At 43.4% G+C, this 15,717-nt stretch overlaps 1 protein-coding gene and 1 pseudogene across 1 annotated transcript; both read right to left on the bottom strand.

Moving 5' to 3' along the window:
• Positions 1–685: 685 nt before the first annotated feature.
• LOC106492337 (gamma-crystallin B-like) lies at positions 686–3,511 on the bottom strand. The gene is made up of 3 exons (XM_067298614.1): positions 3,407–3,511; positions 2,938–3,217; positions 686–984 (listed from the first exon to the last, which is right to left on the bottom strand). The coding sequence occupies exons 1-3, from the start codon at positions 3,509–3,511 to the stop codon at positions 686–688; spliced, it is 684 nt and encodes a 227-aa protein (XP_067154715.1).
• A 5,556-nt stretch (positions 3,512–9,067) lies between these two features.
• Positions 9,068–10,728, bottom strand: LOC106492336 (gamma-crystallin B-like; annotated as a pseudogene).
• Between the last annotated feature and the right edge of the window lie 4,989 nt (positions 10,729–15,717).

The raw sequence follows: 15,717 nt of genomic DNA, 5'->3' as shown, positions 1-15,717 counted from the left end.
TGATATCAATAGCATTACAAGTGGTCATTGACAAAAATAATCAGTATTGATAAAGATGGAAAAATTGCTTTGCTCTGCCTTAAGTCATGTCCTGGTGTTACTGCTGCAGCTGTGAACTTTATGTGCAGCACCTCCATGACTAGAAACCATGGATGTAAACTTGCCAGTTTATTCACAGGGAGGACTATTTCTGAAAAGGACACTGATTTAACGGAGCTGCTCATGATGTAAGGTACATCCTATAGTGAATGTAAGCACAGAGTTGTTCCCCATGGCCTCAGTTACAAGTGAGATCTTCTGGATTTTCCTGATCATAAATTATGTATTTTTTTTTCCTCTAACATCTGAAATAATGTTTTTCTTCAAAGACACTAAACTGATCTGAGACTGCAGATCAAAATTCATTTTGGCAATTCAGATGCAGGTTTCCTCTGAGCTTGTTTACCCATTAGCTGCTCATCTCCACTGATTTCAGGGGAATTATTCCTGCCAGTAAAGCAAGAACAGGTTCCAAAGCCCACTGCAGTCAACAGGTGGTTTCTGACTCTACTGGGCTTTAGACCATGGGCTAAAAGCATTGCAGGAAATGGGAGTCTAACCTACTTAGGCTCTGAAATTTCTTAGCTATAATAAAGTACTAATGGCACTACTCAGTGAAGAGAAGCGTAGCTCAGGGAAGTGGTGTTTAGGAAATATCCACTGTTGGTTGGAATGATCCAACTTTGGCAGTCGTGGCACCCCAATCAGTGAATTGCCTGTACTCGCCAGGCTTCAGGAGGTATTGCTGCCCACGAAAGTGTGGCTTTTCATAGAAAATCCAGCTTCCTTCAAGGACATGACATGACTGGATGTTGCTGTAGTGAAAATCTTCCTGGAGAGAAGAGCAGTCATCCATGAATTCCAACATCCTGCCTCCGAAGTCATTCTTGTCATAGATCTGTAGCTGACTGTGCTTCTGGGGCTGTGAAGGCAAATCCAAACATGGGTGCACAGGATGTCAGGTGTCTAGGTGACTACAGTTTGCTGAATGCCTTACTGATACTAGTAATACAGCAGTGAATAGACACTAATATTTGGAGAAAAGTCAGTTTAACAGGAGTGAAGCTGACTAGGCCCTAATGCAGTGCAACAGTAAGGTAAATCTTTTCTGCTCTGGTGAGAGCAGAACTCTAGTCACTTTGGAGAAGTTCCTGAAGGGCAGAAAGCAGAAGTGGTGACCAGCCAAGACCACCACACTTTGGCTATATCTATAGGTAGGAAATGAAAGCACAGTGTAGTATATGGACTGCTATAGCAGTCATGTACCCTCAATATTCCTAGATGTCGATGTAATAGTTGGATAAGGCTCTGGCTGGGGCAGAGGGGAGTTCTGTCTGACCTTATTTTTGTTGCACTGCTTGAAGTGGGCAATTTATTTTCTTCTGCTCTTCGTCTACCAAGATTATAAGCTGTGCTTCAGGACTACCTCTGACTCTGAAGTATCCAGCACAACAAAGATCTGGTATGGGAAAATACTGTCTGCTCTTGCCTCAGTGCTCAGTACAGTTCTTGTACTAGTCTCTGTCCAGCTGGTCAAGTGTATTATACAGATAGAGCACTGCAGTCTTGTCTTGTACAGGAACGATCTGTTGCCCTTAAGTAACTTCATGCCACTTCTACTACTTCCACATTAGGAGGTTTACTTAACCTCAGTGGTATAGATACAATGGTACAGCTGCTGTGCATAAACCAACACCTTACTCAGTTAAATAAATAAAACTTCAGTGTCTGTATCTGTGGAATCAGACCTTCTGAACCTGCAAAATTCTGGACACTCTTGTTCTGGTCCTGGAAAGGACATAGACATGAAATTTATTTTTAGAAACTTTCTACCCACTGTACTAATCCAGTCTACTTTCTCCTTCCTGGAGACTTCCCATCAGTCCTCTTGTCCAAGCTGATGTTCCCTGATCTGCAGCTTCTTTCTCTCTACGACTTGAAAGAGCATAAGATGCTCTGTGCTAGCTTTTAGCACTTGGACCCAGACCTGACTTGGCTGAGTGCAACCCAGAACTGCACGTCAGAGGGAAACAGCTGCAGTGTCCTGTGTAGATGGAATATATCTGGAATCTAGCTGTGATGAGGAGCTATGAAGCTCCTACCAGACAGAGCAAGTGCAGGCTGTACATCAAGCTTACAACATGGATGAATTTAGACAGGTTTTTCATGAACATAAGAAGGACACATTTCATCAATGCTGTTCCTGGGCCAAATTTCAAATCCTTTGCCTTGTATGTAAGAGTACTGAAACCTTTCAAATCTCTGCAACCTCTCCTCTCTTAGCAAAACTTTGCTGTTTGGGGGAATGAGCCTGGGGGGGCAGGGGGAGGGGGAAGGAAACATGACAGTTCTGTGCTGGGCTGAAATATTCAGAAAATCTCAACATGAGGCAGGTACCCCTTCCTTTGCAATGTTTCAGCTGAAACATGTGGCAGCGTCTCTGCAGTGGGATGCATCAGGTTGCCTCTGCAGTAGTGTAGTTACCAACTTTGCCTGCCTTGAGAAAAGAACGCCAGACTGAGATACAGGAAATGTGGTTTGGTTTCCAGCTCTGTACAAGACTTCCTTGTGTAGGTCATGTATAGTCAGAGTGGTTTCAGTAGGTTTGAAGTTAAGTGCTTATACATGTAAATAACTTTTCACACGTGTGGTTATTTTTGGTGTGCGTGTGGGGGGAGTTGCTTTTGGGAGAAGGGACAGGGGACCAATTGGCTTGCTTACCTCTCTGGGCATATAAACCCCCTTAGGCCATTAACTTCCTAATGTTCTGCATAGAGGTCCCTGTAGAAGGTGTTGTTTGTACCACAGCTGTCAAAATGGGATGCAATGTTCTATGGCTAATATGGGCAGTAACATCCATGGAGACAATATGGACAACTTACTGCTGTGATGATAAAGACCTGATGGAGTCGCTGGAGCCCATCCACTGCTGATAGTCAGGATATTCTCCCTTCTTCAGGAAGTACTGATGGCCTCCATAATTAGGATGTTCATAGCAGCCACTTTCCACCTTGACAGAGTTGCAGCAGTTGAGATGAGCACACAGGTCTGGCTGGTCTGTGGTGACTTCATAGGAGCGGCCCTCAAAGGTTTTGTCCTCAAAGAAAGTGATCTGCAATAAAATAAAACCAACCCCAGTCACATTAGAAAGGCTGTTGGAAAGCTGGCTTTGCTTTACCTGGTGTACGGAACAATCCAGAGACTGCTGGGACAATGGGGACAGCTCAGCTAGGCCTGTAGACTAGTCAAGCCCTGGTGTCCATCTTCCATAGGATGGGTAGACTGTCACTGGTATCTTTATTTCTCTACTATTACAAACAGCAGGAAGATGTCTCTTTGGGACTCTGGGAAGGGGGGCAACTTTCACCATGATTTCATACTGGAAATTCTCCAGATGCTCCCAGAAATACTTGATGTCCAGCAGCTGGTAGGTAAAGCGCAGCCTAAATTTCTCTCTGACCCAAAGCTGCATGGACAGCTGGCTTCTGCTGTGTAGCTGTTCAGCTCTGTGCCCTGGTTCCCTGCACCCAGTCCTGGACCTCTGCAAACTTTCCGCAATGTAGTATGCGGACAAGGGAAGGAGTTGTTCTCTTGCATCTGAACTCCGTGCTGAAGCTTTCAGCTCTTTTTAATGGTTAAAGGAACAAAACAGGACCATTGTGGCCAACCTGAGTTAATCATTTAGCACTCTGGGTCCTACTGGACAGTGTTATATAAACAGCAGTAAAATCAAGTAAAAATTGGTTACAGGTAGTTAAATTCAATGGCATTGTTTGATATCTACTACACTTGTTTGGAATAGAGAAAATACCTCAACCTGATTTTCCTGTACATCTTAGAAGTCTAAGAATATATTAACTCTGATCTCTTTCAACAGCAGACAAACTCAAGGGAAAACTAGCCAGACAGAAAAATAAAAACAAAAGTTTATTACATGTAAATGTTTTTACATTTGAAAGCTTCCATGTATACTAAAAACACTATTTAGAAAACAAAAACAAAGACCTAGATAACAAAACAACCACTTGGGGTTTCCTCTCTATTAATTTGTTGGTATACCAACAAACTGTGTTTGCAAACACACTTGCCCGCAAGGAACTATACTTGCTCTTGGCTGTTTCGGTGCTCCATTCGCTCAGCTGTTCTTACCTTTGCATTTTTGCCAAGTTTAGCTGTGAGACCTCAGTATGCAGAAGGAGTCAGCAGTCCTTTATATAGAATGTACAGTGCTGGATCCGCAGGAATAGGGCAAAAGAGAATTTTTTTGCTCAGTAAGGAGAATGAATATTTTTTCCTCCCTCTCCATTGTCATTCTTTAAACAAAAGACAATAACGATAGTTTGTGGGTACCAACTTTGTTACTGTTAATAAGCAGGGGATCAAAGTAAAGAGCACGTTGAGCAATATTTTCATTATTTTACTGATGGGAACACATGCAAGAGAAAGTGCTGGTACTGCTGCAGCAGAGTTGTTTCATGTCATTTTATTTTTAATCTCTTTCTGCTCCCTGATTATATGAGACAAAGGCTTTTTAATGCATATGGATTCCCAGTGATGATGCTCTAAAGCCGTTCTGGCAGTACGATAATAAAACCTGCCCTGGTTTTTAATGGCCTTCAGACCAGGCCTTGCTATCAATTTACTTTAACAGTAAGGATGTGTGTGAGAGGCAGAAAATGACATAATCAAAAATGTTGGGTAATGGATGTTAATATCCATCCAGATTTCACTGCTGAAATTCTGTACTAGAAGCGCTTCAGATTTCACAGATAAAAGACTGTAGAAGTTCAAAGAAGGATACCACTTGTTTAAGGCAGAGAAGAGCCTTTTTATTCTGCAAAGTAAAAGTTTCATTCAGGGGATGTATAGATTTTGGAGCTCAGGGATGAGTTGTTCAGGCAAAATGTAACGGCATACTGATTTCTTTACTTGAAACTTCAGTCGCAGTTGAACTTGCAACACTTTTTGTTAGGGGGAAAAATGTGATGATTTTCATAATCCTGTCTGATCAATGCCAAAGATGCTCAAGATTTTGTTCGCTCTGGGTCCTTATTTGGTGTGGTATGGTGTGATACTTAGTCAATCCATATGGTGTTGTAGTTTTTAGAAGTCTGGATGTGAGGCAGTCTCAGTCTAAGCTGTTCTGAGTTTATTGGAAGGGCAGGCTGAAGCTGATGTATTCTGGAGCCTTTTAGGTAGCTATTCTGCCTTGATCTTTATATTCCACTAGCAGGAACTTTTTTTCCAATTTACATCCCATTCAAATTAATGGGAGATAACCTGAGTAAAAGTTGTATGTTACAGGGTCATATCAGACCTTTTTGCCTTATTTTCAGTATTTTCCATTCAATCTAGTAGTTGCATGGCCTATGTACAAACCAATGTTAAAACAGTGGGGAAATGCTATCTGATGGGGGTGGGGTGGGGAACAGCTAAGACTTTTTCAAAGGGTAAAAAGAAATGGCACAAGTTTTGGACTGTAGTGGTAAATATTCCTGTAATGGTGTTTTGTTGTCCTCTTCCCCCCCCCCCCCAAATGACCCTTCCTTTCTCTCCTGCTTGTTTCCTTTTTCCCTCCCTTTACACCCACCTTTGAATCACCCTTCACAAAATTATGTCACATGTGATGCTATATTTCCTGCTCATGCTGTGTGGAGCATTGGTGGATCTTTTTACTTGGCTGGTTTCTTGTTCAATCAAAATATGTGCATGTTTGTGCTTTCTTGCATGTCTTGCACTATGAGCCTTGTATAGCAATTCCATGAAGCTGCAAAACTGCAGGGGCAGATCTTTAGCTGGCCTGTTCTTATAGAGCTGCAGCTGTGCTTCTCAGGTGTGCTATAAATGGTATCATTCCTTCTGTCAGTGTCTGTTGTGGAGGTGCTTGCCCAGCCAGGAAATTGTGGCCTTAATGCTAGAAGAAAGCTGATTAAGGGAGGGGTGTGAATTTTCAAGTCTAGCAGTCAGTTCTGAATACCTCCATGCTTCGTCTGGGACAAAAATACCTTCTTCCTGATGGTTAATGCAAAACAAATTCAGTTTGCTTACAGGATCACTTCTATGTGCAGGCCTATGCCAGCATTTCTCAAAGACCTTTGACAGGCTCAGAAATGTTATACTATTTTTTTCTTCTTTCTGGGATCATGTTTGCTTTGTGAAGTCTTCTTGTCCTTTGGGTTCCTTTAAGATCCTTTATTATCTATACAGTAGGCACTGGACTTGGTATGGAAGTCAGGATGTACTTCTGGGGCTTGAGACCAGTGTGGGGACAGTGGTGTGTGAATTCTTTGTCGTACTTAGAAACGTAAGAGCAGCCGTCCTGGGTTAGACTGGTCCATATCGTCCATCTAGCCCAGTAACTTGTCAGCAACCTGGGTATCTTAAACTCGTCCAGTTTCCTCTTGAATGCTTGCAGGATCTCTTCACTCTTAGTGCTCTGTGCCATAGATCGGCTGCGTGCTGCATGAGGGACTGCGGGTTCTTCTTAAACTCTGGGTGTAGCCAAGATGTTTCTCCTTGGTTGAAAGGTATCCGTGGTCTAAGGAGTCTGGGTAGCCATGCCTCTCTCAACAGTGGCCCTCAACTGCCATGCTGTTATGACAGCTCTTCTTAATGTGGGGATTCAGAATATTTTCTCAGCTCCAAGAAAAACTCAAGCATGAGGATAATTGGCAAATAGAGGTAAGTGTTTATATACAGAAAATACAGACTACATGTTAGCCTCTGGGCCTGCTACCAACTGTAAAACAAGCTACATAGCGAGTCTCAGCTTTATCAAAAACCTGGATGTTCTCTGTGACTTCCTGGTGCTCCTTTTCCTCTGTCTAGTGCCCTTTTTGTTTCTTAATATCTACCCGAGAGTCTTTGAGTAGTTTGAGACAAAAATAAACAAAATGTCTTAGCATGCTCTGAAAACCAGGCATCACCAATGTTCTTGCCTGCCAGGTGGAGAAATTTGGGACAGAGAGGTTCATTTACCCACCTCCAAACTCTAGGACACGGCAGAGTTGAGAATGCAGACTTCCTAACTATCTTTCTGATCACTGAATAATAAATCGCTGTTCATTCTTGCCTTTGCCCAAGGGAATGCCAGCATATAACCTACACAACGCTGTAGCCATATTTCTCAATTGCAGTAATTGAACTAGATACTTTTGAGTATGTGGGCATATGTTAATTGCTATCTGGGGAGCTGGACTGTTTTTGTTTGTTTGCTTGTTTTCCCTTAGTTTTGCTGAAGGCAAATTAAATATTTGGCTTTTCGGTTCTAAGCAGGCAAGCAGATACTGTGCTTAACCTGCAATGTTATTTTGCAAACTTTGTTTGTATGCTAACCTAAGCATGCTGTTGTGCCTATTATTTACATTGTTCTTTCTATAAATGCACAATATTGGGCACTTGTAAACAAGAGAAAACATGATTTTCATACCTTTACCTTGAGAACTGAATGGTTCATACTCTTTCTCTCTGGCTGAAGCACGATGTTCTTCTACACATCAGGCATGGGACTGGGCTGGCAGTAGCTGAACAACCTGTTGTTCAGTGGCAGACTGTCCTCCTTTACTACAGAGGTAGTACTGTTCTTTGCACTTCTCTTCCTCTTCTGTATGTGAGACTATTTTCTTCCCCAGTGTTATCAGGAAAAAATCGGTGAGCGTCACCAACAGGCTGCTCATACACAAGTGCGAAACGACGGATAAACAAGGTTTCTGACAAAGCAAGTAAAGAGATGCAAGGTTTAAACAGCCTACCCCACTGCTGTAAAAGTTTCTTGGCTTTATTCAAGGGCTTTACCTGAATGTTTAACATGCAAAACAGATTAAAGGCTGCCATTTAAAGCCCAGATGAAATAGTTTAAAATTAAACAGGTAGCAGATAGGGTTGCAGACTGTCCTAGCAGTTCTGTGCACTCTGTACTGCCTTCCCATTCCAAAATTCTCCAGCATCTTGCTGAAAAGCAGAAGTGTAGTTGCCTAACCATACCTGGAAGCCCTTAGGGAGCAAAAAAGTTTAGACCCCACTGTATCCAAATGATAACTGATCTGCTGTGAAGATGTGAGATCCCTTTGGTGTTTATATTTTATTGTAGCTCTTGCACAAACAGCCAGCTGGCACGGGATTCAGTGACGACTAGTAGATATATACATAAATGATAATTAAAGCTGCAATAGACTTTTCCTAGCCCAACAGGATGTTGTCCTGCTCTTAATCCACCCAGGTATGCTTATTGAATTCCTTCTGTACACTGAATATAGTCTGGTGATTGAGAGAGTTGGCTGGATCTCCCGCTGGAACAGATCAGTGCAGCTCTGAAGTTGGAACCAAGATGACTGACACCAGCTAATATCTAGTTCATGAAGTACACCTTCATTAAAAGGTGCTGTACAAAAATGGTGTAATTCAAGGACCTGGAAAAATTCTTTCTGGAGAAATCTGAGAATAGGTGGGATCAGAGTGGTAAGAGCCACTGAAGGAGCATGTCAACAGCACAGAGAAGCTTGTTCAAACCTTGGGCATGAAGAATTTGATGCTAAATATACAGTGTTCACTGTGTTCTGTGTTCCTCTGCATCTGGCTGGTATTTTCCTCCTCTGTCAGCACTTCACTGGATGTAACTACTAATGTGAAGATCTGATTCTTTTCTCTAAGTTTTCCTCAGTTTTACAATTTCTGATCTAGGAAGAGATTCCAGCTCTGTACTTACCAGGGTTAGCAATATGTAGCTGGATCTATAACAGCTATTTAAATTGTAATGTACTGTGCAACAGCTGGATAATCATGAATACTTAAAAAAAATTCACTTTGGCTTCTAAACAAGCTGGAGGTTAATGTGGACTTAAGCTCTGCCTATTTTGTGCAGTCTGTATTTGAACCCTCTGCTTCCCCCACTCCTCCCCTCAAAATGTGAGAGAAATCAGATTTTACTCTGGACTGCACAGCTTCAATTCATTTTTAGTACTGAAGGAACATTAGATTGAAAAAGGATTTTGGAATGCATTCACTGTTTACTTAGCATGGGAACAATAATTCACTGCAAGTCAACCAGCCTCCTCAAATGCCAACTTTGGCATTTACTGCACCCCGGTCAAGGAATCTTCTGTATTGCCCAAGTTTCAGGAAATACTGTCATCCCCTGAAGTTGGGCATCTCATTCAAGATCCAGGAGCCATCTAAAATGTTGTGGAAGTGGATCTCAGAAAGATGGATGTAGTCTGGGACTGATGGACAATTGTCAGTGAGCTCCAACATTTGGCTTTGGAGCTCATCTCTTTTGCAGAGCTGAATCTTGTGGGAAGCAGAATTCTGCAGTGATAAACAGCAAAAATGTAGGAAAGACTGAAATTTAACTGATTCTGGCGTTATTGAACATGGCAGTTATCACAGCCATTACTGTGCATTTCTGAGAAACTGTTCTCTTACGGAGATAGGGAATTGCTAAAACACCCATTCTTTCAAAGTTAATAAAGAAGGTTTCATTTCTGCTCACCTGGACGAGTTCAAGAATGCCAGCAATTGCACATGTGCACATGTGTGGTAGGAAATAAACGGAGGAGGATACTTTATGATCTGATGCAATGGGATTTATTCTGTATTGTAGCAATAGGAGAAAATGTATTCATGTGACTTTGAGATGATCTGTGTTGTTTACTCATGACCTGGTAATGCAGTCCCTTCAGAACTGTGCTGCTAAAACACATTTACCATGTTGCTCCATGTTCTCCCATCATATACTGGTGCAGAGCTTCGAAGCACAGGCCCCTGGAGTGTTCCTGCTACTAGGGTTGTCATTCTATAGAATATCTTACTAACTAGAGAAGTACTTCAACAAGCCTTAACTCTTTGCCTGGTTTAAACCACATAGCTCTCTCCTTTAGGAAAGGCATAACTGTTGCAAATATGACGTAATGTATTCTTGTGACATCAAATCATGACCCACTACGGTGATGAGCAAGTTGCATATATCAGTCCGTAGCAGAGCTTTACACCAACTGGCCCCACTAGGCCTACTCTGAGTAATGTAAAAAGACTGCCTGCCTGGAAATAGTCACTCAGTTTTCCTTTAGCATCTCCAAGTTATGAGCAGGCTCTAGAAATGGCACTGATGTTCAACAGCTAACTTCCTTCATCTCTAGTGGAATTTTGCATTGCCTTCTTGAATTTTGCCTGTGCCTTCAGTGGCTACTCAAAGGGACTGTATAACTACGTCCGTAAAGGGCAAAACAAATCAAATTTCTCCAACGGTGATCCAGTGCCAGGCAGAAGAACTCACTTGCAGGATTACATGGCAAGACCTGACAAAGTTGCTGAGACCCAGCTACTTCTGGAGGTCAGGATAGTCTCCCCTTTTTTAAAAAAATACTGGTGTCCCAAGTAGTTGGGGTTCTCTTAAACAATCCAGCTGCCTTTTTCCACCGGATGGAATTGCACTGTTTCACGCAGGACTGCAGGTCGGGGTGGTCACTGCTGCATTAGTAACAGCGCCCCTGGAAGCTCTTGTCTTCATTTAAAAAAAAAAAAAAAAAAAAAAAACAAAACCAAACAACGATGTGCAGTACAAACATTTGCAAAGACTCGTAGCCCATCCCAGTGTATGTGTCAGAGCTGGATACTGGCATACTGGGGCTTCCGCTTACCTTTCCCATTTTTGACAGTCTGTGAGCAAACACAGCAGTTGCTTTTATATACCATAGTCCTAACTCTACATCTGCGAAAAGTAACACAAAAGGGGCCTGTTCTGAGCTCTGGGGGGATTTCATGTTTTGTCTTTATTGTAATCTGTGGCATTTACTGTATTTACCATATGGAACTCTTTCTCTCTCCCCTCCTGCTCCCTTTTGGGCTGCTTTTGCTGATATTGAGTACAAAGAAATTGTATCATTATGGAGTGGGCTGTGCTTTCAGCTGGTGTGAACTGTTTTATGTGGCAAATCTGACCCAGATTCCAGTGGGGAATGTGTGTATAAGAGTTGTTGTTCTTTACAGTGTATCCTTTGCCTGGAAGCTATACAACTCAGTGGACCTAAGAAATTTTTGGTGTAGGTCTCTTGGATTTCTCCTTCCTCACTCTTCATGTGTTGCTTACCTCTTGCCTAAGTTTGTCCTGTGATGTTCAGCCACTCTTCTTCCTCTGGACAAAACAGGAGACAAACTGCTTCCTTTTCAGTACTTTGTCACCTGCTTTATCCTGGAAATGGGAAAATGTCTCCATCTCGTGTGATATTGTTGGCTTTTGCCTTCTAGTCCTTTTTCTTGTGCACATATTTTAACTCAGCAGTGTGTTAGGAGGAAATAGTGATCAAAGGGAAGGCTGCATGAACTGTGGTAGAGAATCAAACAGTTTTTATTAAACGTTTATCAGTGTCTCTGAATTTGTGGCTAATATTGAAAATCAGTTTGGGTCAGTCAGTGTGAATATTTTCCTTTGTAAGTCTGCTCTAAAATTCGAGAGGAGCAAACTGCATGCAACTTAATTTGCTCACTAGCTGGAGCCAGAAAGGATTGTTGTCTCCACACTAAAGCAGAACATAGCTAGTATGTTACGGAAAATCTTATTCCTTCTTTTTGGAGCTTCTCCTCTGGCACTTTTGTTTGCTGCAGGGCTGAATCAAACCTTGACTTGTTCTGTTCTGATTATCAGTTTCTTGAACCAAAATCTTAGGCTCCTAAAAACAGGTTACTTCATGGAATATGCAAAGCTGGTTATACAAACATGTTATATCACCACTAGGTGAGGCTTCACATCAAAAAAAACTACTGCACTCCAAAAGCATAAGATCATAAATTTGTTTCTGTTTGGGGAAACTCATTCAAGCATGTAAAGACCTTGTCGATATGATTCATCAGTTAACTTGGCATGCAGATGAACATCTTTGTAGATCTGACTTATTTAAGAGCTCTATTTGCAATTACACAGTCTCTGCCTCTGACAGAACAAATGTGCGTGTGGCTGTAGGGAGGCAGAGTGGGGGAAGGTTTGGGAGGCTCAGGCAGAGCACACCTTTGCTTACATGGTTTTAGACCAAAGGGAAGGTCTTTCAGTGCTGTGGCAAGAAAGGAAAGAGAAAGACATGGGTATTTTCTGAGAGGGGGAAATATTATCTTAGTGTAGTTTCATGCTCGAATTGGCTTCTCTCAGCTCTCATTAAGGATCTGCTTTTGAACCGTGGAACATGTGAGTTGGGACCTGGACTTGGACCTGAATCTCTGCTTTAGCATTCAGTATAAAACTACTAAAATAGGGTTCTTTCTAACCTGTTAATAAGCCTGGTCATCACTCTCTTGGCCTCCCTAACAGTCTGCCACATTATGCTCACCACCCCCTGCGAGGCTGGAAACACCGTCAGCTTTCTCCTGAGGAAGGAGAGATGGTGCAGCAGCTTAGACCCAGAAGGTCTAAGACCCAGAGATATTGCCACCTAAAAAACTGCACAGCCCAGAGCATCAAGGTGCTAGCACCAGGGTGGGATCAAGGCCCCTAATGTGGGCTGCTGCCTGATGAAGGGAGACACAAGGTCCCTCAGCTTGGCTTTCATAAAATCGAGCCCTGAGCAGGAAGTCCCTTGAGCATGACAGTCACAAAACATGGCCCACCCCAGCGTTTCTGTCTGCTGTCTTTCATCACTACCAAGAGGCACTGTTTGCAGTTCTTAGCCTGGAGAAAAGGATCCATGCCCTTTCTGTGAATGAAAACTGAAGTGGGGTGTCCAACTCATCAAAGACAGACAGAGTGCTTTCTGACCATAAAAATTTGCATGGTTGCTAGAGCGTATGCTTGGTGACACCCTCTCCTGCCTTTGTGCGACAAGATTTGAGCCCTTACCACCAGCCTTCTGGGGGGTAGTCTGAATGTGAATGTGTACATGCCTATAGGGCAGAGGAGAGGCAGGTGAGGGCAGATTTGGTTTCAAAGACTGAGAATCAAGTGCTGCTACTTTGCAGGAAAAATAACGTTTAGCTAGTAGGAGAAAGATGGCAAAAGATGCTTGTGTAGTCCAAAAACTAATAATGACGACCTTTGAGGGGACTGTCAAAGCAGTTTGCTTTTGTGTTCCTTGGCCTGTTTTCTAGGGGCAATGCTCAAGCTGAACAAGAAAAATCTGAGGCAGGTTTAGCTGTTAGCTTTTGTGGGAGGTAAGTTCATGGCGAGGTCTTGATCCTCCATTCCCTTCTTGCAGTGCTGCCACATAGCAGCCACAACTATCCCTGCTGTCCTTGCCACAAGTTGTGAGTCTGCAGCATCTGTCAAACTGAGTGAAACCTATTGCCCCCACCTTCTGTTACAAACAGTTTTGTTGCTGTCACTCTTAAATGATGGGGCTACAGTGTGCTTGCCACTTCCAAACAGGCAAACGGACCCTCCTGTCCCCTTTTGTATACCCAGCCCTATGCTTCTGAGCTCTCTGGGTCGCCTCAGAGCCTCTGCAGTGTATCCCTTGTGTACGGCAAATCGTTGTGGGTAGTCCTTAAAGATGATGAATGATGTAAGGGAACAGTCGTTGCTGCATGGATTGCACACGAGTTGTTTTTTGAACAGTGGATGTTAATGCCAGTCGCAGTGAAGGGCTGTGAAGCCTGGTTCCTAGCAGTCTCTGGTAACCATGGCACACGTCTGCTTTGCAGAAACTGAGCCTGTTTTTTGCACTGGCAGTGGGGACACTTGTGTGCAAGTACAAGGCAGGTCACTTCCATAACAGCACCAAACCTGGTGACAATGTACTCAGAGGTTGGTAGTCAGTCTCTTCTCTGCCCAGTTTGCTACCATAAGCTCCTCCTTGGAGCCAGGCTGGGCTAGTTCTAGTTCTGAGCATCCTTAATGCTCTTGGCTATGGAAAATGCGGCCAAGATGCTGAGTCTTCCCTCCTTAACTCCTGTCAGGGAGGCAGCATCCTTTACCACAACATTGTTTCAGAGAGTTTGGGTGAAACTGAATTTCTCATTGCTTTAGCTCTGGTATTTGCTCTTGCCACTGTGTGCCTCTTGAAGATGTATAGTCCTCAGTATATTAGGTTTCATCCTGATAGAATTGATGCTTTGCCGAAGAGATTAGTTATATTTTGTCTTACAGATATACTGGTCTCTTAGAATGGCAAAATATGCCTGCTTTGTGTAAGGCAGATGCCAAAAGTCTCCACCCTGTATTTTGATTGGGGGAAAAGTTCATTACCAAAATGAGCCAGAACTCTCTCTTGGGAAGAGCTGGAGAATCAGTAATGACATGTCTGAAGTTGGGATTACTGTGGTTTAAATGAGAGGGAAATCGGGGCTTGCTTGCATGGTACTACTGCAGTCTAAGGGCTCTGACTCACAAATTTGTATGGGGCAAATTAAGAGATTACAACCCTTAGCTATTGCTTGGCCCTGCAGTCCGTCTGCCTCAGCTGCTGGGTTCATGGCCATGGTATTAGCTGAGACCAGCACTGATTTCAGTGTCATGAACGAGACTGTGAACTGCAGCACTGTGTGTCCCTCACCTTTCCTAGAGTGGATGGTGTTGCAATGTGATGTTGGGCACCTCTGGACTATGTTCATTGCTTTTTGCGTAGCTGGGAAAAGCTTGACAGTTGCACCAGCTAACTAGTCAACAGAAACCTCACTTAGCAAAGCCTTTTTTGCTCAGGAAAGGAAGAAACTTCTGTCAAGGTGGCAGAAGGGGATTGCCCATCGAGCCGATTGCACACCTATCTGTAAGCATTTTCAGCTGCCTGGCTCTGGCTGTCTGAAAATGCCTTCCACAGTCCATGTGAATGGCAAATGTTGCTGAGAAACTGCCTGATCTGCTGGGCCCTGTGGTCTTTGTGCCCAGGTGGTTGGGCACTCGCCAGCCAACAGGGGAGTGAGTGGGGAAGGGGCAGGCATTTGCACTTCTGAAAACGAAATGCACCATGTGTTGTGCTTATCAGGATAGCAAGACTTCTGTTGGTTGCTTCTGTTAACTCCATCAGTGGCTGCATGGTCTTACTATAACAAGCACCAAGTGTTAGCCAATGAAAAGTGAAGACTATGGCCATACTCTGTTAATAAAAACAGTGCCGGAATGACAGAGCTATTCACCTATTTGTTAAAGTCTTACTGTTTGTTTTATTTCAGGTCAATGAACAGAGACCAGTCATGAGACGTTAATCTCTTGCCCTGCATAGCTGTTTAATATCCCCCCACTATTGTTCTCCCGCTCACGTGATCAGCAGCAACCTCCTCTCCTCCCCCCTTCTCACTGCTGTAATGACCTAATTTCAAAGCACTTCTGCTTTGGCTTTCAAGGGGTCCAAATGATGCTGTTTGAGGATAAATTTTGCTGAAGTCTTGGGTGCTGGCTGCTGCCTACTGCTCTACCGGACTTGTTTGCAAGGAGAAGAGGCCTCTATTCAGAAGCTGACTGCCCTGGGGGGATGAGCCTGTGCTGGGTGCAATAGGGTAGGCCTGTTGCGGCAGTGAGCACAGGCCATGGAGAGGTAGGAACAGCTAAATGGGATTGGATGGTGAGTTCCAGCAATCCTGCTCCCCGCAGGGCTAGCAAACCAGGCTGAAACAGCTGGCACTGTAGAAATTGGCCAAATGCTCACTGGCTTCCTGTGTCGGGGAAGAGCGATCTAGATGACGATCTGAGGTCCCTTCTAGCCTTCTCATCTCACTCTTGGACCTTTATTTTGGCTCACATGGCTCAAGGGGCAAGTGAGGGGA

The sequence above is a fragment of the Apteryx mantelli genome, chromosome 6, assembly GCF_036417845.1.
Source record: "Apteryx mantelli isolate bAptMan1 chromosome 6, bAptMan1.hap1, whole genome shotgun sequence".
In the NCBI taxonomy this organism is placed as follows: domain Eukaryota; kingdom Metazoa; phylum Chordata; class Aves; order Apterygiformes; family Apterygidae; genus Apteryx; species Apteryx mantelli.
Note: the sequence above shows the minus strand (reverse complement) of the source record. Positions and strands in the feature narration are given on the sequence as shown.

Coding starts and splice junctions, on each gene's coding strand:
- LOC106492337 (XM_067298614.1), bottom strand. CDS start 3,511: ATGCAGCTTTGGGTCAGAGAGAAATTTAGGCTGCGCTTTACCTACCAG. Junction 3,218..3,406: donor ATTTCCAGTATGAAATCATG/GTGAAAGTTGCC, acceptor TCCGTACACCAG/GTAAAGCAAAGCCAGCTTTC. Junction 985..2,937: donor CTCCAGCGACTCCATCAGGT/CTTTATCATCAC, acceptor ATCCTGTGCACC/CATGTTTGGATTTGCCTTCA.